Source organism: Hermetia illucens, chromosome 6 (assembly GCF_905115235.1).
Source record: "Hermetia illucens chromosome 6, iHerIll2.2.curated.20191125, whole genome shotgun sequence".
In the NCBI taxonomy this organism is placed as follows: Eukaryota; Metazoa; Arthropoda; class Insecta; order Diptera; family Stratiomyidae; genus Hermetia; species Hermetia illucens.
This window is the reverse complement of record NC_051854.1, coordinates 91695732-91719376: the sequence shown is the minus strand read 5'-3', so window position 1 is coordinate 91719376 and position 23645 is coordinate 91695732. Positions and strand designations below refer to the sequence as shown.

Genomic DNA, 23645 nt, shown 5'->3' with positions numbered 1-23645 from the left:
GGACATTGTATGCATTTTCTTGGTCGGCCTGTCGCGGGACCTGTCACCAAGAGAGATCAGGTAGGATTTAGCATAGTAGAATAACTCCAATTATATTTTATTTATCTCTTTTCCTGATCTCAGCATTTTATTTTTGTTTTACTGAGGATAGTACAGAGTACGTTGCCTCAAACTCTCCTCTTTTACCTGGGTTTGGGACCAGCATACTATGTTAATAGCATGGCGGAATTTTATTCTGCTTGAGTTGATATAATTGTGGTTAGAAACGAATTTTCCATCCCAAACTATCCTAAATTTCTCCGATCCTGGTAATAGAATTTAAAGATGCAGTAACCTGACAGCAAACTTTTTGGAAAGTTGTGGTGTATGGATATCGTTAGTTTGCTTCGTTCCGATTCGACTTTTCAAGAGTCAGATAGCAAATTACCTCGATCTGGACGATAGTTCTTATCACATACTAAGGTCTATGTCGAATACTTTTCTTATCATTAATTTCAACAAGAAGTACACTTGAAGAACTAATTTTTTGATTTTTACAAGCTGTGAAATGCGTCAAGTCCTAAGTTCAGTGAATCATTCGGACTATTGTGTTTTTGGTTTTCAGCAAACCGATCACGTGATCCCGCCTCAGATGTCGAGCTTGAACGAGTGCTCGCCTCGTTCTAAAACTCTGAAGGGACCCTCGTATGGTGGCTGCATCGTCCTCCGAGGAGCGTCCACCCGAACCGAGGACCTGTGAACACATCTCGAGAGGGTGTTGACCTCCGTTGTCGCGTGTCGTGAAGGTGAAGCCGATCGCAGCTTCGAAACCGTATCTCTGAGCAAAAACAGTATGCAAGTATCGCTTAACCCTGCTCTGATGTTTTGCCCAGGGTCGGCGGGGAGGCGCAGATTTTCCCCGTACACCATCTTCGCGGTGCTGGCGTGAACTCCTCTTGGAGGAGGACGAAAGGCAAGGAACGCAAGCACGACGGAACGTCGCGAGCCATTATGGCGGCCTTCAGCGTCCTGTGCCAACGTTGTATCATTGTGGACTGTGCCAAGCTTGACTAACTCCGCGAAAAAGTAGACTCGAATTGCATTCCCTGGTCCGTGATGATTACGTCTGGAACACCAAAGCGCGAAATCCATCCTCGGCTTCAGGTCCCATCGCATGAACCTGTCGATGATTGCGAGGTAATACTTGCATCCGCGTGAGTCTCGCAAAGGGCCAATGATGTCGAGATGGATGATGTGGAAGCGCTTCTTTGACCTAGGGAATACGCCTACTTCCTTTTTTACGTGCTTGTTGATCTCGCACTTCTGGCACGCAATGCACTGTCTGGTCCAAGAGTTTACGCCCTTGTTCACGGACGCCTAGAAGTATTTTTTCAGTGACTAGTCGGTTCGTCGTCCTCATGGCTGGGTGCGCAAGATTGTGTATTCTGTGGAATACTTCCCTACGAAAATCGGCTGGAGTGATTGCCCTGGGTCCCTTATCTAAGGTCTCGCAGAGTAAGTCGAAGTTTGAAGCAAAAATAGGAAACTTCTTGAACTTGTGTTTGGAGTTTGTTTTCAGGCTCTGAAGCTCTGCATCGTGTTTTTGTGCCTCGGCGATTGCCATATAATCGTCTGCAAGCATATTGCTTTTTCCAGACACGTGTTGGATATCCCAAATAAACTGGCTTGTGGTCCATGAACACGATGAATGGCTTGCCCTCAAGGAAGAAACGGAAGTATTTTATAGCGAGGTACGCGGCGTGTAGCTCACGACAGTAGGCGCTGGAGTTGCGTTGAGCTGTTTTGAAAAGAAGCTTAACGGTTGCCAGATTTGATTCACCCTTTGGTGAAGACCGGTACCTACCGCTTTATCTGAGGCATCGACGCATACAGTTAGGGGTGCATCTGGCTAAGGAAATGCCAGTAGTGTTGCGTCAACAGGTTACTGTTTGACTGTCCCAAACGCATGGACGGCCTCAGGAGTCTGGTTTTGGGTTCAGACAAGTAGGCGTTAAGGATCGCTTGGTAATGAGCGGCCTTGGGCAAGAAACGACGATAGAAATTTAATATGCCCAAGAATCTTCGCAGATCCTTCACCGTGGTTGGCAGGGGAAAACTCTGAATCATCTCAACCTTGTCTGGCTCTGGAGGAATCTGCATTTTTCAACGTTGAGTACAAGTCCGGCCTCAAGGAGGCGTTGAAAAATGCACTCGAGATGATCCAAGTGCTTAGATTGAAGAAGAAGCAACCAAAACACCATCCATATAAACGACACAAAAGTTAAAGTTTCACAAGACAGAGTGGATAAACCTCTTTAAAGTCTGCGCAGCGTTGTACAAGCCGAAAGTCATCCTGGTAAACTTGAATAGTTCGAAAGGTCGGAAAAACACGGTGGTTCGTAAGCGAGTGCGCAAAATCATGGATGAGTGGGATGGAGTATCGGTCTGGATCTGTCCGAGTATTCAGATCCCTGTAGTTTCCGCATGGCCCCCATTCGCGGTTTGGCCAAATGAAGTGGAGAGATACAACAGCTATTGGCAGGTCTGCAGATACTCTGTTTCATTAAGTCATCAAAATCGTTCTTCGTAACAGCAAGCTTTGTGACCACGTCGGCCAGCGTTGTCAGCATGGGCTTGCGTTCATCCACCTCCCGAGTCATGTCTTGGGAAACCTCTGCAACCACGGGACGCGCGTACACTTCGTGTACCTTGTCGGCCGTGGCGGACAACACCTCCAGCGATTCCGAGTCCGCGCAGACCAAGATGGCGTGGGTGCTCTCCGGGAGTCGTTGCAGCCAGAGGGTCTTTACCAGCTCTGAGCCGACCTTATCCCCACCCAGCTGCTTTATTTCTCGAAGTAACTGGCTGGGGGTACGGTCGCCTATTGTCAGCTCATTTAGCAAGTGATTAAGCTTCGCTTCCATACTTACTGAAAGTCGTCGTATTAGCTGCTTCTTTAGACAAACGTACGAGCAATTCTCCAGCACATCCGTGATGAGTTCAATGGTCTCCTCGTCGAGATCGAAGACCGAAGGGAGCAAATGACAAGTACTTAAGGAAATCCCGCCGATCGTAGCGGAATTTAAATGCAGTTGCCCTGTCAGTTGTCACTGAATCCATTCAACACAAAGAATGGATCACCCCTGCCGGCGGACAGGATCAGAGTCCTGAAATGACAAAGTGTCGTCCTTGATATTCCATTTGCCATTCAAAGCAGGCGAATTTACAATGGCGTTCAGGTTCGCGTCTCCTATGTGCCGCTACACACTTATCTTTTCACTTTACTCGTGGGGGAGTGCCCGTCCCCTCGTATTCGAGGGGGGTGATTCGACTCGAGTCTGCAAGGTGCTCGTATGAAGCGGCTCTTATCACGAAGTTTCATCGGAGGTTTCTGGGAGATTTGTTCTCGGTCTGGTTATTTGCGAATGGCTCCTTTGTGGGAGTTTCTTAGTGGTTGTGGTTGCGTTCCTATTGCGGACAGAGTTCCTTGTGGGCTCAAGCGTGGAGTTGCACTATATAACTTACAGTTACACCAAGCATTCTTCAGATAGCTCCGCAAATGTTTCCGGTTTCGACTTAACAGCCAACTTGCGGACCCTTTTGTGTATACCGTCAGGGCATGGTGCTTTGTTACCCCCAGTCTATTACAAATCTCTTGCACTTCTTTCGTCGTTCGGTCGTAATGTTAACTTCTTTCGTTCCGAGCACTATCGTATATACTCGGTCGGTAAGTCGCTTGAAAACACGTTGAGGTCCTGAGCACTGTGGTGTCAACGGTGGTTTCGCTGCGTTCAGGCGCAAGAACACATCAGAGCAGGAGTGTAACGCCTTGTGTACGAAAACATTATTCCTATGATGATGCGAAGCTGGAACGGGTCGAAGTTTTTCCATTTCGTGTCGGTAATTGCTCCGCAAACATATGTGGCTCAGTTGAGTTTCCGTCTTGTACGAGAAGTTCTCCAGGAAGTATGAGAGTCGTCCCGTATACAATTCTACTGAGGAACATTTGAGGTCCTCCTTGAATGCAATGCGTAGTCCGAGAAGAACGGTTGGTAAAACTTCTGTCCACCTGCCTGATTCGTTACAATTGATCGCAGCTTTCAATGATCGGTGCCAACGTTCTATCAGCCCGATGGGTGATGGGTGGTACACTGTGGTTCGCGATCTCGAAATGCCCACCAGCGAAAGAAGGGTGCGGAGAGCGCTGGTTCAAATTGTGAGCCTTGGTCGGTTACGATTATTCTGGGCGTACCAAATCTGGCAATCCAGGTGTTGTAGAATGCACTTGCCACGCATTCTACCGTCACCTCGTATATCGGTCCATCATCGAGAGAATGTAACGCGATTTGTTCGGGGGCGATAAATGTCCAACGATGTCGATGTGTACTTCCTTGAAACGTTCAGTTGGAAGTGGCGACTGTATTGGCTCGTTGCGAACATGTCGACTAACTTTCACTCGTTGGCATTGTTGACAATTTTTGGCCCAAGTTTTTACATCACGGTTCATTGAAGGCCACACGTATTTCTCCCTGATTTGTCGGCTGGTGGACTTTGGGCTTGGGTGTCGAAAATATTTAACATCGTCGTCCTAAGTTTGGCCGGTACACCATTTTTCGTGACCCTGTGCCCAAGGTACTCTACTTGATCAACCCCGAATGTGCACTTTTCAGGATTAATGCGGAGCCCATGTTTAGCCAGCCGTTCACATAGAGTCCGAAAATTTTGCTCATGCTCCTCCATCGATGGCGACGTGACGAGGATGTCATCAAGGTAATTGAAGCAAAATGTGAAACCGCGTAATACGGAATCCAACAACCACTGAAATGTCCGCGCGGCGTTCCGCAATCCGAAAGTCATTACGTTAAATTCATATAACTCAAACGGGGTGATCATCGCCGCCTTGGGAATGTCCTTCTCGGAGATCGGGACCTGGTGGAATGCCCGTACCAGATCTAATTTTGAGAATATTGTTTTGCCATTGATCCCTTGCACAATATCATGGGCGTGAGGGATTGGATACTTATCGGCAAAGGTGATCGCATTGAGTCTGCGATAGACTCCGCATGGACGCCAACAATATTTTTTTCTGTTTCTGGCCCAGGGGCTCTTGGACGGTCGGCAGATTCCCTGCTCAATCATATACTTGAATTCACTGTGCGCTGCCTTAAACTTGTCGGGTGGCAAGCGTCTCGGACGTTCGGCTATTGACTGTCCTTTGGTCTCAATGCAATGTTGGACACCATGTTTTGCTGCTCCGCGGGAAAACGTAGTGGCAGTCAGCTGTGGAAATTCACCCAAAATGGCGTGTAATCTATTGCTCCTGTTCGAATTAGATATGACTTCAGCATTGCGTCCAAAAATCTGGGCGTCGATGGACAAATTTGATATGGAGTCTACTAGCCTCCTACGACGAAGGTCCACTAGTAGTCCAAAATGTTTTAAAAAGTCTGCGCCCAGGATTGGTCTGGACACGTTTGCGACTCGGAACACCCATCTAAATGCTCAACGCAGACCCAAATTCAAAGTGAGTAGGCGCTCGCCATAAGGATCAATTGTTGTACCGATTGCGGCGAAAAGTTTGGAGTAGTTGGTGTTATTTCGCCCTGTTCGTCTATCTAGTGGAATGACGGATGCGTTCGTTCCCGTATCAACGAGAAAAATAAGGCGTCCGATCTTGTTCCTTATCACTAAGCGATTGGTTTGTGCCTCGCCGCCGCCAATAGCGCCTACCGCCGACGAGGTGACTAGTTTCCCGGAAAAGCGCATGGTTTTGTGCACTTTCGTGCCTCGTCACCGAAACGACGGTGGTAGAAGCAAATGGCGCTGTCGCGTTTAACTTTCCGATTTCGGAAATGTGTCGGGGTGCAGGAGCGAGGTCGTCCATTTCGCGACATTGAACGGTTCCCAAAGTGGGGTTCAAACCCGCTGAGTTATTCACTTATGTTTGCAAATTGTCTCGCCATGTCCCTGGGGTCCCCAAGTTCGATTTGGGCCAGGGCTTCAACATCCACATGTGCCGTAACGCTTAATATCTCTCGGATACGGGTGGGTAACTTTTTAAGCCAAAACATGCGAAGTGCATCTTGGCTTAGCTGTTCGCCGACAAGGTATCGCATGCGCCGTAGTAATTGTGTTGGCCTAGAATCACCCAACTCTAGATCAGATAACGCCTTTGCCAAAGAGTCTTCTGGGGGTTTCACAAAAGGATTTATTAACTTGCCTTTCAGCTCAGCGTATTTGTTGTCTTATGGTGGATTTTGAATGATGTCCGTTATCTCGTCGAGAACGGATATGTCAAACGCTACTAGCAAATTGTGACTGTGATGTTGCACTTGCGCCGGCCTCGTATGTGGGCGCGGGTGAATGTGGATCACCAAGCATGATGCTCAGAAATTCAAAAAAAAAATACCTTGCGTTTTGTGGTGGCGCGAGAAAAAAATGGAACTGTCGGGGTCATCACTATGGGTACTTGGATTCCCATCAAATTAAAACACTGGCGCTTGATTTGGACACTTTTACTCCCCGACGGTTTCGTACGCTGCGCGAGGAGTGGAAACGGGATACGATAGATATGACAAGAGTCCATGTCTTCTGTCTGAAATGATCCCTTGTATGGATCGGCATGACTTCCCTCGCTGTTAGATGTGGCGATCGCTGTCGCGTTCCCTCACAATGTGGTGTTAGCCCCATCTATGCGTAAAACCCAGGAATTTAGTTGCGAGCCTAGTATGTACTTTCAAAAAGTGTATATTAAACTAAATAAAGGCCAAAAAGTCGTTCCGAAACAAGTTAAAGTTCTAATTGTTTGTGTAGACAGCTTTTCAAGTTCGCTATAATTCTATAATGACCTCTAATAATTATTTATATAATATTTTAATTGTTTCGGATTTAAGTGCATAGTAAACCCATTTGTAAGAATCAACGATACCTTTACGTATTCTGACCTTGTTTTGACATTAAATTAAAACGTAGACACATTTAGTGTCAATTGAACATTGATTTGTAGATCTTCGGAATGAGTTTAGTGTTACGCTAAATCATTCGGACATTAGAATATGAATTTATGTATGTCTATGTATATATCGAGAGCAACAAATCTCAATCGATCCACCGAATTCCATATAAAATCGAAGGCATATGAGCATATGCTTGGGTGTTCATTGTATAATTTTCTTGACCTCAGCGCAGTCGAGAAATCAGTGTGATGTGTAATGATTTTTAATTGATTTGAGGGTCTGCAATGTGTTTAGCTTTTTAATCGACCAGTTCAAGTGTTAGCAGTAAGTGGGGTAGAACTCAAACCCCTCTGCTTAGCTGAAAGAAATTTGCTTCACGCGGATTTTATGAGATTCTAGCCGGAGGGCCCTTCAATTTTAGAAATATCTAAACATAAACGAATTGAAGAGTGGCAAACCTATTTATTTCCAGCTGATAGACTTTCAAAATAAGCAACACTTTAAAGGGTTCTACCCCTTTAAAATCATTATCAGAGATGTACGATAAGCATTCGCTCATTACTTCAACACCCAATAGTACATGCACATATCTGGTATATGTATTTGAAGGTAACACTAAACGTGCGAGCTGTTTTTATACGTCTTTCTCCTCCTTTGTGTGAGTTTTAGATTATTGCATCTCGAGTTATCCATAGGTGATTTTCTATATTTATTTTCTGGACATATGTATTATGAAAAGAACAAATCACACACATGTCCAAGCGAATTTAAAAACAAGTCGAGAAATCGGAAGCTGGACGCTTCGGGTATGAAAGGTTTTGTGTATTTCTTTTATAAAGACATTTTAGTGTGAATTTGTCCCATTAGTACGTAACACGTAATATACGCATATATTATGTGAAAATATCCACTTTCGGGTGATATTCACATTAAAAATCTTGAATTTCTAAAGTAGTGACAATTTTGACTTATTATAACTTTGCGAGTAATAGTGCGATTTCCACCAAACTTGGTAGGATCAAGCGCTATATTATAGCCTACATTGTTGGTGATGAATGGATGCAGGGGGGTTCTGCAGCCAATTATTTAAAATTATAGTAATATACTATTATTAACTTTATTTGAAGGGACATCGGTATGGGAGGTATTTCAGAGCCTAGCGACCATATAGTGGCAGTCTTTTCATTTTTTTTCAGATTTTTGGTTGGGCAGTTTCTGAGAATGGCCCCGTTAAATAAATGATCACTTTCAACCCTCTGCATTCCTTCCCCCCCGCCTTTTCCAACAAATGTTAAAACTAAGACCAGCTTCGGAAAGTACTAATCGAGACCTTCCATTTGATACCCCACATGACTATATCTGGTGAAAAAAAATTGCACCCCCCTTTTGCATGTATGGGGACCTCTCCTTAAAATTGGCATAACAGGATGTGCGGGAGTGTTCACCTTTCTACCAAATTTGGTGTCTCCCGCTGCTACAGTCTCCGAGAAAAATGGGTGTGACGGACAGACAGACAAACCTTAATTAATCATTGGTCAACATCCGTTTTCTTTCTGAAGCCAGAGCTCTTCGAAAAGTGGAACAATATTTTCTTATTAGATTTTTTTTCTCTATGATACCAGAAGAAAATGGTAATGAATTGGGAATGTTTTGTTTTGTCCTTACTTTCCGATGATATGGAAAGATACTAACAGAATCTTTGCTTATAGCATGTTGTCCTTTTCAGTAAGTCATACCACTTCCGCACTGGTCTGAAATATTTATATGGTGTATTAAGATTTATCATTTCTAGTTTATGTTTCTTCATTTTTGGTTTTACTCTATTTTATTTCCAATGGATTTTTGGGATAATCTATCTCTACAAACTTTTTTCTGACAACTTTATTTAACATGTTTCTTGTAAAATTTCAGCTCCACCGGATCGAATACGTTCATAGTCGGCACTTAATATATAGGGATGTGAAACCGGAGAATTTTTTAATCGGTCGAACGTCAACAAAACGTGAAAAAATTATACATATAATTGGTAAATATGATTCTGTAGTGAACAGCTTATAAATCATTCAATAATTCCCAATTCCTGATTTGATACATTCAAATTTACTGATTTTTATTGATAAATCTTAATTTTTTGTTTATTTTAGATTTCGGTTTGGCCAAAGAATATATTGACTTAGATACAAATAAACACATACCATATCGGGAACACAAATCATTAACGGGTACAGCGCGTTATATGTCAATAAATACGCATATGGGCAGAGAGCAATCTAGACGTGATGATTTAGAAGCATTAGGTCATATGTTTATGTACTTTTTAAGAGGTTCACTGCCGTGGCAAGGTCTTAAGGCTGATACACTTAAGGAAAGGTATCAGAAAATTGGTGATACCAAACGAGCAACACCTATTGAGGTAAGTTTGTTTTTTTTGTTATGTATAGTACTAAAGATTTATATGTACGAGTGATTACAATGGAACAATTTCGAAAAAATATCCTCAATCCTGAATTTTTTTTAGAACTTTTGACAATGTCATGTAGAGGCTGGTCTTCTGCATCTGCTGGCTGGCCTTGGTACTTTTATACTCTGGTGTTACCAAGGCAGGGGGATCGCATCCTTTTCTACTATCTATCATTCATCGAATTTATGGACTCTCCTTCTTTGATAATGACTTGTAGCCAGCCTACGTTCCTCCTCCGACTTTACCCCAATCCAGCCCTCCTTAACACTCTTCAATTCCCTTGTCAGAAACATTTTTGAATATTGCCGTGTAGTCTGGTCCCCTTTCCGCATTCGGGACAGCCGCGCTCTTGAAGTTGTACAACGCAAATTCACCCGGATCCTCTTTTACAAAAAGAACCTTCCACGGATTGATTATCCGTCACGCCTTCGAGCCTTAATCTTCCTTTCCTACAGCAACGCTGTATCTTCCTTGATATGTGTACCCTTTCAAACTCTCCAATTGTCTGATGGACTGCTCCGCCAACTCGGATATTACTTTCCTTATCGCCTCGTCTCATAACACACGTAGTGCGGAAATCTTTCATGTATCTTTCGCGGAGCCGAGATTTATTTCCACTTTCCGAGGCGTAGTGCGGAAATCTTTCATGTATCCTTCGCGGAGACGAGATTTACTTCCACTTTCCCGAGGCTATGCCGGTCCTACAACGCCCTACAGCTTGGGTCCTTTGACTCTATTTCTTTCTCTAGTTTTAAGTGTAAAACAAGCCATTCACTTGCTCCTCCCTTTGAGGGCAATATATATAATAAGGAATTTGTTTTCTGAGTATTGTCCTCATTAAATAAATAAATAAATGTCCTTCCTAGGACAATAAGCCAAACGTTTATTATGTTATACTGTACATCGCAAAGTACATTTGAAAGTGTCCATGCCACGTGCGGTATCGCTAATGATGCAGTGAAAAGTCTCAGCAGTGCGTGAATCAAGCAGAATTCCATATTGGCAAAGGGAAGTAAGGAGATATAAAAGCGGAAGTGGGATTAAGGATATACAGTCTCCATTCAGAAGAGGAATAGGCCGGTCAAGACCTGTTACCACGTCCAACACATTTTCTATTGTCGATCAAGTGTAGGTCTTCATTTTCTTGCTTACTAAAGTTATACTAGTTATGTTGCTCCTATGTACGTTTTTGGTAGCCGCACTGTCGCTCAAGGATCATCGGTAACAATTTTTTTCCTATATATATAAGGAAATCTGCTAGTAATTGTTCCGACTCATCCTGATTAGTAGTTTCGTTCGTTTACGCACGTTCTCCTTTGATTGCTGTTACAAGCGTTTCCAACATTGAATAAATCATCATCCAATTATTTCATCTGCTAGACGAACAACCATATCTGGTCTAGACTTGCTTCAGGAAGGAACTCTAGACATCCCGCTTTTGCCCGGAGTTCACCAAAAAAATATTTCTTATAGCTATCTGGCGTCTTGGCCTGCGGAGTTCCTTCATCTCAGCCAGACTTTCCGACATGTAACCAGTCCTCTGAATATTTTTTTTCCGAGTATTTTTTGGTCTAACGTAATTCCTAAATATTTGACCTCTCTTTCTCGTTTCACTTTCACTTTCACTTTCGTGCAACAGGCACTAGTAACCCTTAATCCAGTTTGGATTCTATCACATAGGGTGTCCTCATATTTGCCCCTACAAATTAAAACAATGTCGTTAGCGTACCTCTGTCTCTGTATTACATATCTGTATTGTGTATCTGTATTACAATATTTGTTAGCTCGTCTACTATCATATTCCACATATACGGTGATAGTACTCCGCCCTGTGGGTAACCTTGAGTAGTATTCACGGATCTCTCTGTTTTAAAATCGAACTCTTGGAGATAAGTCCCTAGCAGCACATATCGCTTCGGCGAATCTATTGCTTTTCGAGCTCTTCCTGGTTGCATGAAGCATACAGAATAATCGGTATGTAGACGTCAGCTCAGGGTCTTCTTTGCCTTAGCTGATTTGCGCTTCCCAGCACAAAGAAAATCGCCTACCTCGGGTAAGTGTTGCCTGGATAATATAGGATCCTGGCGATTTTTTAATTTTTGTAGAGAGGGTTCCTTCGTCCACGTCTTTCATGGAAAAAAGGATGCAATCCTCGGCGCCGACCACGCTGTTGTCTTCAACCGAACAACACTTCCGCAGAGCCTCGATCTTTCTGAACTGAGTTTATAACCGAGTCTCCACGCTTCCCCTTCCACACCATTGACTAGTTCGGGTCCAGCAGTGAGCTTTGCTTTTGTTTATCACGCTGCGGAGTCTCCTTTGCCACTTCCCGGTCGTCTAAATGTTGTGTCAAACGGCGGAATTAATGATACTCTTTCTGCAGGTCGACAATAGAAGTTATTTCTTGGCGTAGAGGCTCGTAGGCTGTTGTTGCTAAGTTTATAACTGAATTTATGACAGTTTCAGATGTAGTGTTTCCACCTGTCGAAATGAACTCTAGCGTGGCTCTGCCTATTCTAAGAGCTTGGATGAATTTCCCGATGTTCACCTTTGCGACATTCCACGCACAGGAAGAGTGCCGGGCTGGTGCATGTCTAGAGATAGCGTCAATCACTTGGAACGGGATGTATTGATGGTCGTTTGCCGGAAAGTCTTCCTGAACTCGTAACCCTCCACTAAGGACACCAGCGATTCCGACGCGAAGGCGGGGGTGTTTTCTTCGCAGCTTGGGTTGACATAGTCGCCAAAAAGCGTTTTCATTAAACACCAAATCCAGACAGCGGATTATCATACTAAGTCGATATACCATGTGGCTGCGTCCAGGGTGTTCCGGTACTGTTCGCTGATTAGCACTAAGTCCGCTTTTATCTCCGCAGCGAACTAAACTAGCATTGCATAAAGCGATTTTGTTTTGAAAGTATGTTTGGGGTTCAGTTTGTCAGACTGTACTGCAATTGAATTGGAAGAAACTTTGGAACACTGCCGATAGCACTGTCATGAAAATGGCCGAGGAAGGTGGTTTTAAGGAAGAAGACAAAATTTCCCTGGCTATTCTAATGCTCAGATAGGCAGAACAGAACTGTTCCAACTTCTGGATCAGGTAAATCATGAGCTTTTCGAATGGCATAATATATTGGGTTGGTGAAAAAGAAATGTCGTATTTTGTCAATATATGGCGACACTTAGACATTTCTTGTGTTGTACTTATCGCATCGGGTCATACCATACGGCGATTTGAAGACGACAATCTCTGCTACAAGTGTCTCTTTGAAAGTGTTGTGTTCGTACGTTTCCGTCTCCAGTTATAGCGCGTCAAAGATGGAGTCCACCTAGCAAGAAATTCGTCATATTTTACCCCTGAGAGGTAAAAATGCAACGAAGGCAGCCGAAAAAATTTGTGAAACTTATGGGCCCGATACTGTACCCATTAGCACAGCACAGCGTTGGTTCGACCGATTTCGTTCTGGTGTAGTGGATGTCGAAGATACACCCCATTACTGGTAGGCCAATCGTCGTAGAAACCGATAAAATCGGTCGAAATCATCCAAGTAGACCGGCATGTGAGCATTAGCTCGATTGGCCAGGAACTGGTTATAGACCATAAAACCGTTTGGAACCATTTGCAGAAGATTAAATTCCGAAAAAAGCAAGATGTTTGGGTGCCACAAGAGTTGATGGAAAAAAATCTCTTGGACTCTCTTATTTTTGAAGCGGATGGTGACTGGTGGTGAAAAGTGGATCACGTATGACCACCTCGAGCGAAAAAGATCGTGGCCGAAGCGCGGCGGGCCGGCCCAAACCATCGCCAAGCCCGGATTGACGGCCAGGAAGGTTTTGCTGTGTGTTTGGTGGGATTGGAAGGGAATCATCCACTATGAGCTGCTCAACTATGGTCAGACCCTCAATTCGACCATTTGAAGCACGCGATTGACCACAAGTGGCCAGAATTGATCAATAGGAATGGTGTTGTGTTCCACCAGGACAACGATCGGCCTCACACATTTTTGATGGCCCTCCAGAAACTACGGGAGCTCGGATGGGATGTCCTATCGCACCCACCGGATAGTCCCGACCTGGCACCAAGTGATTACCATCTCTTCCGGTACATGCAAAACGCTCTTGGTGCTACTTAGTTGGCCTCAAAAGAGGCTTGCGAAAACTGGCTGTCTGAGTTTTTTCAAAATAAGGAGGGGGGGTTTTATAAGGGGGAGATAATGAAGTTGCCAACAAGTTTGCGAACAAAACGGCGCTTATTTCATTTAAATCGGAGAATTCTCAATATGTTAAATAAAGCGTCAAATTTCGATCAGAAATACGACATTTCTTTTTACCCAACCCAATATAATGTAGGGATTCCTGATTCTTGTAGGAAGTAAGTGGAGCTCCGGTTGAGAATTGAGAAAGTTGGAGCATGAGGAATTGAACATAAGCGTCTCCCATGCAGAGCCAAAAACACACAAATAGTTTCATACTTGACCGCACAGCTACCGATTTCCCGACTTATTATTTGCCTTCCATTCGAGTGGATTGATTATTGCTGTAAATGTTGATGGGAAAGAGGAAGCACATATGTCCTCATAAAATCCTATTTCAATTCATTTCTCAAAATCATTGATGAAAATAAAGATCTATGGGTTCTCACCAAATTTGTCGATTTGAGTATCAAAATTGCGGCGTAGTTTTAATTAACGTTTTAACAATCAATTGCTGTTTATCTTAATATAATGCATTTCATATTTTTAGGTGCTTTGTGAAAATCATCCCGAAGAATTCGCTACATACCTAAGATATGTGCGACGATTAGATTTTTTCGAAACACCCGACTATGATTTCTTGAGAAGACTGTTCCAAGACTTATTCGATCGGAAAGGATATGTGGAAGATGGCGAATTCGATTGGACAGGGAAGACAATGGTAAGTTTTCATCTATCCACTACTATTCCCCCATTATCAAACAAATCGAATATTTTCCATAAAAAATAACATGAATACCTTGAAATTCATTGGCAACAGAAAAAGAAAGAAAACCTGAATGTTCAGTGCAAGAAATTCGATATATAATACAAGCAAGACAGAGAAATATGAATGAGAAACCTTTAGAAGTCAACTAATTGGTCAGGACATGATGTTGGACCCATGAATGTTGTTTTTTTTAAAGATTTTTCCTTGGTCAAATTATTAACGAACAAAGTTTAACAATCTGATAACATGAGACGGCAAATTATCGACGACAGTTACAGCGAAAATGTGTGCAAGGACAACCAATATTTCTAAGAAGTATTTGGTCGTGATCGATTTTGATAATGGATCGTTGGCGGTTGCCAGTGCATGTTTTTGATCTCTATAATTATATTGCAAAGAGTGCTGATCGAATTCTTCCCGTATTTCTTGAATTTTGTTGCATGTCAGCCGATTACACCCAAGTATTGTTGTATTTTTTATAGAGGAATCATTCAAATCAAGTGAATATACTCAGCTCCACTGTAAGATTTAAATAATCCACAATCTCTTTATGATAACCCAACACCTACACCGACGCACAAAAATGTCTATAATGATTACTGACGTTTGCAATCTATAGTAATCCAGTATTTTCCACCAAATTCTATTTTGTAGTTTTCATCTCTATTTTCGTTCATTTTTAAATAAAATAATACAAAATTTATTTATATAAAATAAAATAAATAACAAAATAATCATCAATCACATTTTGCATTTTTTTCTATTTTATAAACCATTAATTAATTTACGACTTTTATTTGGGTTACTTGATAAAGTCTTTTCTTCTTAAATGTGATGCATGCTTGCAAACGTTTTGTGTGTTGTTTGAAATACTTTTTTAGACTAATGAGCAAATGGCCGCAATGCGACAATTAAGGAATGCTCCGCCCTCTCATCTTGCGAAAAATAAATCGGCGAAGGTGATCTTTTGAAATATTCTTGATTTTTGTTACTAATATTTTTCCAACACATTTTTCGTTCCGTAATTTTGGCTTATCACATATTTTTTTTTTTACAAAAGAAAAGTGTAATTGTATTGAAGTAATAAAAACTTGTTGTTTCTTTTCCGTTGGTGTGGGTATTTTATTCTTGCAAATACCGATATTTCGGGAACCACTTGTTCCCTTCATCAGTGTAAACTTGTTTGCACTGAACGGAAAAGAAACAACAAGTTTTTATTACTTCAATTAATTAATCGTTGGAAACACCGCATAATTTCACTCTGGTGTAATTGTAGTAATTGCTGTTCTTCAGTATTTTGTTGGATGTTGCCTCAATCAAAACTGGTTACCTTATTTTTGACTAATGCCTCGTTCTATTCATCTCAATCGCTTGAAGGAACAATAATATTAGCTTATTTTTTATGCGTTTTGGTATTTTTGGCCGTTTAGCTCCAACTCCACATAAAAGATTATCTCCTCGTATTCCAATTGTGGAGCTTGCTTTCAAATTTGGAACGGGTTAAGGGGGTCATCTCGTGTGTCGATTTTTTTTTCTAGCATCAATTGTATCTAGATATAGTGTACAACATATGGGAAAAGTGATTTTTTGATATTTGGAGTCGTTCGGAAATTACAGTCTTAAACAGGTAAAATTTCACATGTCAGGTTTATGTCGATCGCGGTAATAAAGCGCGGTCCGAATGACATTCGAATGACCTCGCTAAAATCATAAAAATTGAAGCTAAGGCTTTATATATAGCAGATTAATGGCCACTTAAGATTTTCTGGTTAAAAATCGCATTCTACTTTTCAAATGCGTTTTTTTCGAAACTGCATGTTGAAAATCTCTGGCCAATGCCAATGTAAAAAGTGGTGACCCCGAAGAACGCGCCCACTTGAGCACAGAATCGGAGTGAGCTGAAAACGTTTGGCGCACATTCAACGACACCTCTGCCAGGGCGCCTGAAGCTCATCTGCAACAATCGCAGACTCTGAAATTGAAGGAACGATACCTAGGCGTGCCGGGGCATCATCTGAGGAGTCCCGACGAAATGCCCATCGATGTTTTCCCCATTTTCTTGAAGGAATTCAGTTCCAAAAGGCCGTTCCTAAGCCCTGGACATCTAGTAAAATCTCGACGTTATTTCAAGTTATCATTTCGTTCCCACGAGAGGACGACGACACCGCAGGGAGCAGGAGCCACCGACAATCGGAAGTTTTTTTTTTCTTTTATTTTGATTAATTTTTTTTTCGGTCTGCGCATGAAGCCTCCGCTTCGGGCTGCGTGGTTGGTGTTTCTGCTTTGTTCGTGCGGACATTTGCGGGTGCAGCCTGCCGCGCTCAAAGTAGGGCCTTAGAGAATTCGGTATCGCCGCGGCTTCGACAAAAACTCGCGTCAGAAAATCAGTATTGGATATGTTGTTCGACAATAAAGATGCGGCAGGCTCATCGGACCCTCAGGTCACCGCCCACGCTGTGCGCGTCCTTCCATTTTGGCGACGGAATCCGGAGCTGTGGTTCGTCCATCTGGATGCGAAGTTCCAGATGTCCGGAATAACGGCGGACGCGACCAAATTTAACTACGCGATCGTACGTCTAGGTAAGGAATCCATCCGAGTTAATCAAGCGCCTGTCGGTAAGCGAGTCGGCTAAGCTGGATCACTTGCTGGCAGGTTTGATGTTGGGCGATCGAACCCCCAGTCAATTGCTTCGCGAAATGAGGCAATTGAGTGGGAGCAAGATCGACGATGACCTGCTAAACCGATAGGGTGCACGAGGTGCACGCGCGTCCGACCATAGCGGCCGTTCAGTAGCCTTCTGACAAAGTTCGCGAGTTGAAGCGCGAGATAGCTGCGTTAGTGGCCAGTATGGCTGAAGTAATGGCGACGCTGGACGCTCAGCGTTCGGGCGGCAAGTCGTGAGGTCGGTCGCGGTTTGCTGCTTGAAAAGCGCGATCGGGTAGCAAGTCGTCATGACAACCTACGGACTGAAGCATTTGTTGGTACCATCGCAGATTCGGCGAAAAAGCCACCAAATGTACGATCCCGTGTAAATTCGCGCCTATCACAAAAAAACTAGGTCCGCGGGGGGTCCTGGCGACGGCTACCCAGAATGCAGCGCCACGTCGTCCAACGATTTTTGATGCCCTCAGCAGGCACCACTACCTCGTAGATACTGGTGCAGAGGTTTCGGTTCTTCCCGTACCCCGACACCATCGGCTATTTCCTTAATCGTTGAAACAGCAAATTCCTCCCGAGTTAACACCTACGGGTATAGGCAAGTGGACGTGAGTCTTGGCTTGCATAGGAGGTTTTCGTGGCGATTCATCCTGCCGGATGTCAGCTTTCTCATACTAGACGCACACTTCTTGCGTCACTATGGGTTGTGGGTGGACTTGCAAAACAAGTCTCTTATAGATCCCACGACCAGCCTTAATTCGTCGGGCCAATTGGCATCTCACCCAAGTAACAATCTTTCTGTTCTTTTAGAGGAATTACCGACTCTCGTGTTCGGGCACTGCTCCAAAAGTTCAGCCAGATTACTACCGAGTCCAGTCTCTCTAAACTAGTGAAACATAACGTGCAGCACCACATTAACACCACTAGTTCCCCTATCTTCTCAAAGGTGCGTCCTCTACCAGCCCAGAAGCTGGCTATTGCGCGGAAAGAATTTGAGCAACTTATCCAACAGGGTATCTGTAGACATTAAGACAGTTCTTGGTCTTCCCTACTGCATATGGTCCCTAAGCCTGTGGGGATTACAGAAGGCTAAATGCACAGACTGTTCCAGACCGATATCCAATTCCGCTCATCCACGACTTTACGCATCATCTCGCAAATTGCCGCGTCCGAAAACTGTGAGGGAGTTGAGGAGGTTCTTGGGCATACTAAACTTGCCAAAGCCGCGCAAAATCAATCCGTTTTGAACGCGTACTTGTCTGGCCCCAAATCAAAAGGCACACGAGAGATTGTATGGTCTAAAGAGGCTGTCCGCGCCTTTGATAATAATCCCGTCAACAACTGCCTGACGCTACACTCTTGGCATTTCCTCTACAAGATGCACTCCTCGCCGTTTTTGTTGATGCCTCTGACATCGCAGTAGGTGCTGCTCTTCACCAAAAGGTGAATCAGGTCTGGCAGCCGTTGAGCTTCTTCTCTAAGCAGTTGAACTCCGGTCAACGGAACTACAGTATCTACGATCGAGAACTGCTCGCCGCGTAATTGAGCATTAAATACTTCCGCTTCTCCCTAGAAGACAGGCCGTTCACAGTGTTCACGGACCATAAGCTTCTCACATAGCGTCCCCTCGTCAGCTTCGACACCTGAGCTTTATAAGCCAGTTTACGTCCGACATCCAGCACGTGTTCGGCAAGGACTACATAGTTGCTGACACTTTGTCACGTGTCTCCGAGGCTAACATCCCCGCCGCACTCGACTTCTCGGCTATCGCCACGGCGCAGGAGGACGACGCAGTACTTCAGAGCCTCAAATCCAACCCCAAATACAAATTTCGGGAGTTGCCCATCTTCGGCTCGAACCTCTCTCTCTGCTGCGAAGACTCGGAAAAGGGCATACCTTTCGCAAGGAAGTGTTCCACTCGGTTCATGACTTAACGCATCGAGGCATCAGGACAACAAATCGGCTAGTCATCGAAAAATACTTCTGGCCAGAGAGTGCATTGCATGCCAGAAGTGTAAAGTCAGAACGCTGGCACCGGACGCTGAAAACCGCCATTATGGCACGCGAAAATCTATTCAAGGAAATTCTTTGAAATTTTCACGACTTATTAAATACATATTTCTACGGTCCGCAAACTAGGATAATTGCGATTCATTCAGTAGTTTTTTTATTTATTGAAGAAGCTTTGAAATTTTTTTTAAAAAAAGTGGGAAAAAACGGCCTTTACACGGGATGACCCCCTTAATTAGCTGAACCTAAAAATTGATCTATCTTTGCTTGTAATTTTTTTTTAGTTACATAGATTATTGTTCTACGTTTCGATCATTTTGTAGAAGCTCTATGATCCGTCCTTTCTTCCTTTACTTATTAGTTCAAAGGAAGAGGAGGTGGAACTGTATATTCATCGGTATATTTAATTAAAAGTCACAGAAGCAAATTAGAACGTTTAAGTGATTTAAGTCCAGCCATGTTCGCACATATCGAGTGTCAACCAACACACAAATATTAATCGCTAGAACCTTCTGTCGAATTGCCAGACACAAATGAAAATAGCTCAAGAACAAACGTCTTTGTAGTGTAGGCAAAATAATGATTAAAATTCGTATCCTTTTGTATTCATTCATCCTTGTTGTAACTAACTGACTGTTCTTTCAAAAATCCTATTTCAGTCAACGCCCGTGGGATCACTACAAACTGGCCACGAAGTTATTATATCACCAAATAAAGATCGTCATAATGTTCAAGCAAAGGTGAGTAAATACCTCCTTAATCCTTTTCTTCCTGTTCTGAATCTTTCTTAACAATTTTTTGCGTTGAGTTTACCCTTGACTATACTAGCAACAATAAGTTTTGCTGTTTCCATACCTTTACTAACCATTAAATCGGTTGCTTTCAAAAATTGTAACGATTTTATTTTAATTTTATTTTGCGTATCCAAAAAAATGAAAAAAATTGTGTGTAAATGATTAGGATGGTGACTATTTCGTTGGCGATAGTGATTTTGAAGATGATGAAGATGATGAACATTTAATTATTCTTGAGGTATTATGAGTAAAGTTAGAAATTACCGATAAATTGTGTAGCGAGTAGGTGTGTAAGATGTACGTATCGCTAGTGAACAAGAACTGTTGCTTTGAAAGACAAGACCCTTTGTTTGTCGTGTCTTCAATTCTGAAGCATGTTATGTGCTTTTTCATTCCTCATGCAGTATTTTATAGAAACAATGGTGGTTACTAGGAAATGGTTCTATTTCTGTAATGTAGATGGTACTAATAGACGGTGTTTTATACATTTCATCGTGTAGCTAGCACTAACTTGAATCAGGGAAAATGAGAAGTTTATACGTGCATTAGATTGGAACAAGATGCAATACGAATGTTATGCCTTTTACAAGAACTATCCTAAAGATCCACTCCAAGTGGTTTGAAAAGGGGCACTGACATCTTTTTTAATAATTCTACATTGATTAGTATGAAGGGCTGATAATCGAAAAGCTGAATCCTTAACAGAAGAGCTTGTCGGAGCTCATTACTAGGATTGATTTGAGTTAAGTGGTGTCAATTTTGTTACTTATTCACTGTCGATTTCCAGCTTTTATATGATGCAGGTTCATAATTTTGTAGGTTTAGATAAACCGACAAGTTAATCAGTAATTCATGAGGAAGATATGTCTGTGCAAGCTCAATCAAATTCTTAGTTGAACCATGAAAACAGTGGGAAATATAAATTGGAAATTTTGCGCTTCTAGCCATCTTCAAACTTGTTCTCTTACCGTCTTCTCCGTGTATCGAGGGACTCTTGCACTCTCCTCTTTTTCGTTTTTTGCAAATTTCTCGGCAAGATTTTTATTTTTTATTATTTGAAAGCAAGATGAGGCATTTCGATCCGTGTACGCTTACTCAAGCTATCTGTTGGACGTTTTTCTGTTGATGAAGTTGGTACTTTCGAAGATAGCAGACGTCTTCGTTTTATAATAGCCTGGATGATTGCTCCGAGACCGATGATGAAAATACTCGAGTAAAAACTGGTGTAATGGTGAATGTCGTCGTTGCTGATATGCGGTAAACTGGGGACTCTATCTTGCTGTTCGATCACTGCAGCCATATATATCCTTGCGTAGAAGACTGTTTGTATTATAGTTATTTGTATCAGTAACAGTTGATTGTCTGTCAGATTTAAATATCTTATAATAGCGTCATTCTCGGGAGTCACAGCCTGGAAGCCCCTTGTGCGGTTCTTATTAATGCAAATGAAAAACGCTGGCTTAAACTATTCCCCCATCTGAAAGTGTTGTATATAATTCACGGTTTCCATACTTTACTTCACAACGAACCTCGTTACTCGACACGAATTGCTAATCGTTCTGCACATGCAACTTAACAAGTCTTTCTCGGGGGTTACTTCACCCTTAATGAAAAACAAGTGGAGCAACCGTAAGCTTGACGTTTCAGGTATAAAAGGTTTCGTGTTTCCCTATGTGAGGAGCGATGAGTGCATGACAGTTCCGATTTAAAAGAAATCATTTGATGGAAAGTACTGTATTGATAATAGTCAACCTCACACGGTTCACACTTGACATTTAATATTATTAACAAATGTGAAGAACTTAACTTACAAAAGATACAAACAAGTCGGGAAACCGGAAGCTGGACGCTTCAGGTACGAAAGGTTTTGTGTATTTCTTAGTACGTAGCACGTAATATATCCATATATTATGTGAGAGTATCCACTTTCGGGTGATATTGACATTCATAGTCTTCAATTTTCAAAGAAGCAACAAATTTGAGGTATTATAACTTTGTTAGTAATAGTGCGATTTCCATCAAACTTGGTAAGATCATGCTCTATATTATAGCCTATATCACTGCAAAATTTCATGGTACTAGGATGAACTTAAGGGGGTTTCTAATCAATTACAAAAAAATGTAGTAATATACTATTGTCCGGATAGCTCAGTGGTTAGAGCACTGGGTTGTCATACGGAAGGCCGCGGTTCAAATCTCGCTGGTGGCAGTGGGATTTGTATCGTGACTTGATGTCGGATACCAGTCGACTCAGCTGTGAATGAGTACCTGAGTCAAATCAGGGTAATAATCTCGGGCGAGCGCAATGCTGACCACATTGCCTCCTAGTGTACCGTTGCGGTCTTGAATGAAGTGCTCTAACACACTTCAAGGCCCTGATCCAATATGGATTGTTGCGCCAACGATTATTATTATTATAATATACTATTATTAACTTTATTTAAACAGATATCGGCATGGAAGGTATTTCGGAGCGCAGGCACCATATAGTGGCAGCCTCCTGATTTTTTTCAGATTTTTCGGTTTGGTAGTTTCTGAGAATGGCCCCCTTAAAGAAGTGATCACTTTCAACCCCCCGCGCTCCCCATCCTTCCAACGAATGTCAAAACTAAGATCGGCTTTGAAAAGTACTAATCGAGACCTTTAATTTGATACTCCACATGACTCTATTTGATGAAAAAACATGTTACACTCCCCTTTTGCATGTATGGGGACCCCCCTTAAATTCGACGTAAAAGGATGTAATTCACTGTATGCGTGAGCGTTCACAGTTCCCACCTTTCTACCAAATTTGGTGTCAATCGCTATAACGGTCTCCGAGAAAAATGCGTGTGACGGACAGACAGACAGTAAACCGATTTTAATAAGGTTTTGTGTTTACACAAAACCTTAAAAGGGGTGGGGATAAGTTGATTCTTCAGGAATGGAATTTTAATATTTCACTCAAATGTCAATTATTCTCGTTACTTGTTACGTCAGCGAAATTGCTAAGTTTAAACTACTAAAGTCTTGGCGTTAATGGCGCAATTTTCATGAAATTTGGCATGTGTATACAAGATATTGTCCTCTATATCGCTGCAATGTGGTATTCCTAGGAAGGGGTTTTTTCGGTCAATTCTAACAGTTAATAATATGCAATTAGTAAGTTTATTTAAGCAGATATCGAAATGGCACATATTTTGAGGCCTAGATTTCGTCTAAGTGCACCACCCATCGGATTTTTGGGTTGGGTCGTTTCCGAAAATGAGTCCTGTCTCACTTTAAGTGCGTACATTTTGACTTCTTATTCGCGCACTTTACAATTCACGTCAAAACTAATCAATCAGTTTCGGAAAATACTAAGCGCAATCTTCATGTGATACCCTACACGACTATATCAGGTGAATAACATTTTTAATCCGATTGCACTCTTTGCTCCCCAGTTGGCATTTTTATAAATTTGCCAATTGGGGAGCGTTTTATCGTCTAGAAACTTGCGGTAGAGGCGTTTCTTTTGACGGACCTTCATTTGAACATCGCCATTCCAAAGCCCAGTATCTCGATTGATGTATCGCTTATCTGGATTGGTGACCCCGAGGGTGGCAGGGGCCGCTTAGTGGATTGTGTCTTTCGTTTTATTCCAGAATTCTTCCACATTCGTATTGGTTGGTTATTGCGTAAATGATATCATTTCTTCCTTCTTCTCACGAAATTGCCACCATTTAATGCGCGGCGGGCCAGTGCATGCCTCACGCTATTTTATCGGTGATATCAAGGACCTCTGCCCAACGGTGACAGTTCTCCGAGCTGGGGAAGTGGAAGGTTGGGGTACCGCCCCTGTTACC

At 42.6% G+C, this 23645-nt stretch overlaps 1 protein-coding gene across 21 annotated transcripts in view; it reads left to right on the top strand.

Annotated features, from left to right (window-relative positions):
• Positions 1-23645, top strand: part of LOC119659620 (casein kinase I) — a 291255-nt gene that overhangs the window by 239553 nt on the left and 28057 nt on the right. For 8 of the 21 annotated variants that reach the window (XM_038067801.1, XM_038067807.1, XM_038067799.1 and 5 more), the window contains 6 exons: positions 8847-8961; positions 9080-9348; positions 14140-14310; positions 15240-15317; positions 19687-19767; positions 19988-20059. In XM_038067801.1, the coding sequence (XP_037923729.1) occupies positions 8847-8961; positions 9080-9348; positions 14140-14310; positions 15240-15317; positions 19687-19767; positions 19988-20059 (786 nt within the window). Of the gene's footprint in view, positions 1-8846; positions 8962-9079; positions 9349-14139; positions 14311-14409; positions 15105-15239; positions 15318-19686; positions 19768-19987; positions 20060-23645 lie in introns of those variants that run through there. The other 13 variants (XM_038067806.1, XM_038067814.1, XM_038067816.1 and 10 more) reach the window with 5 other exon arrangements.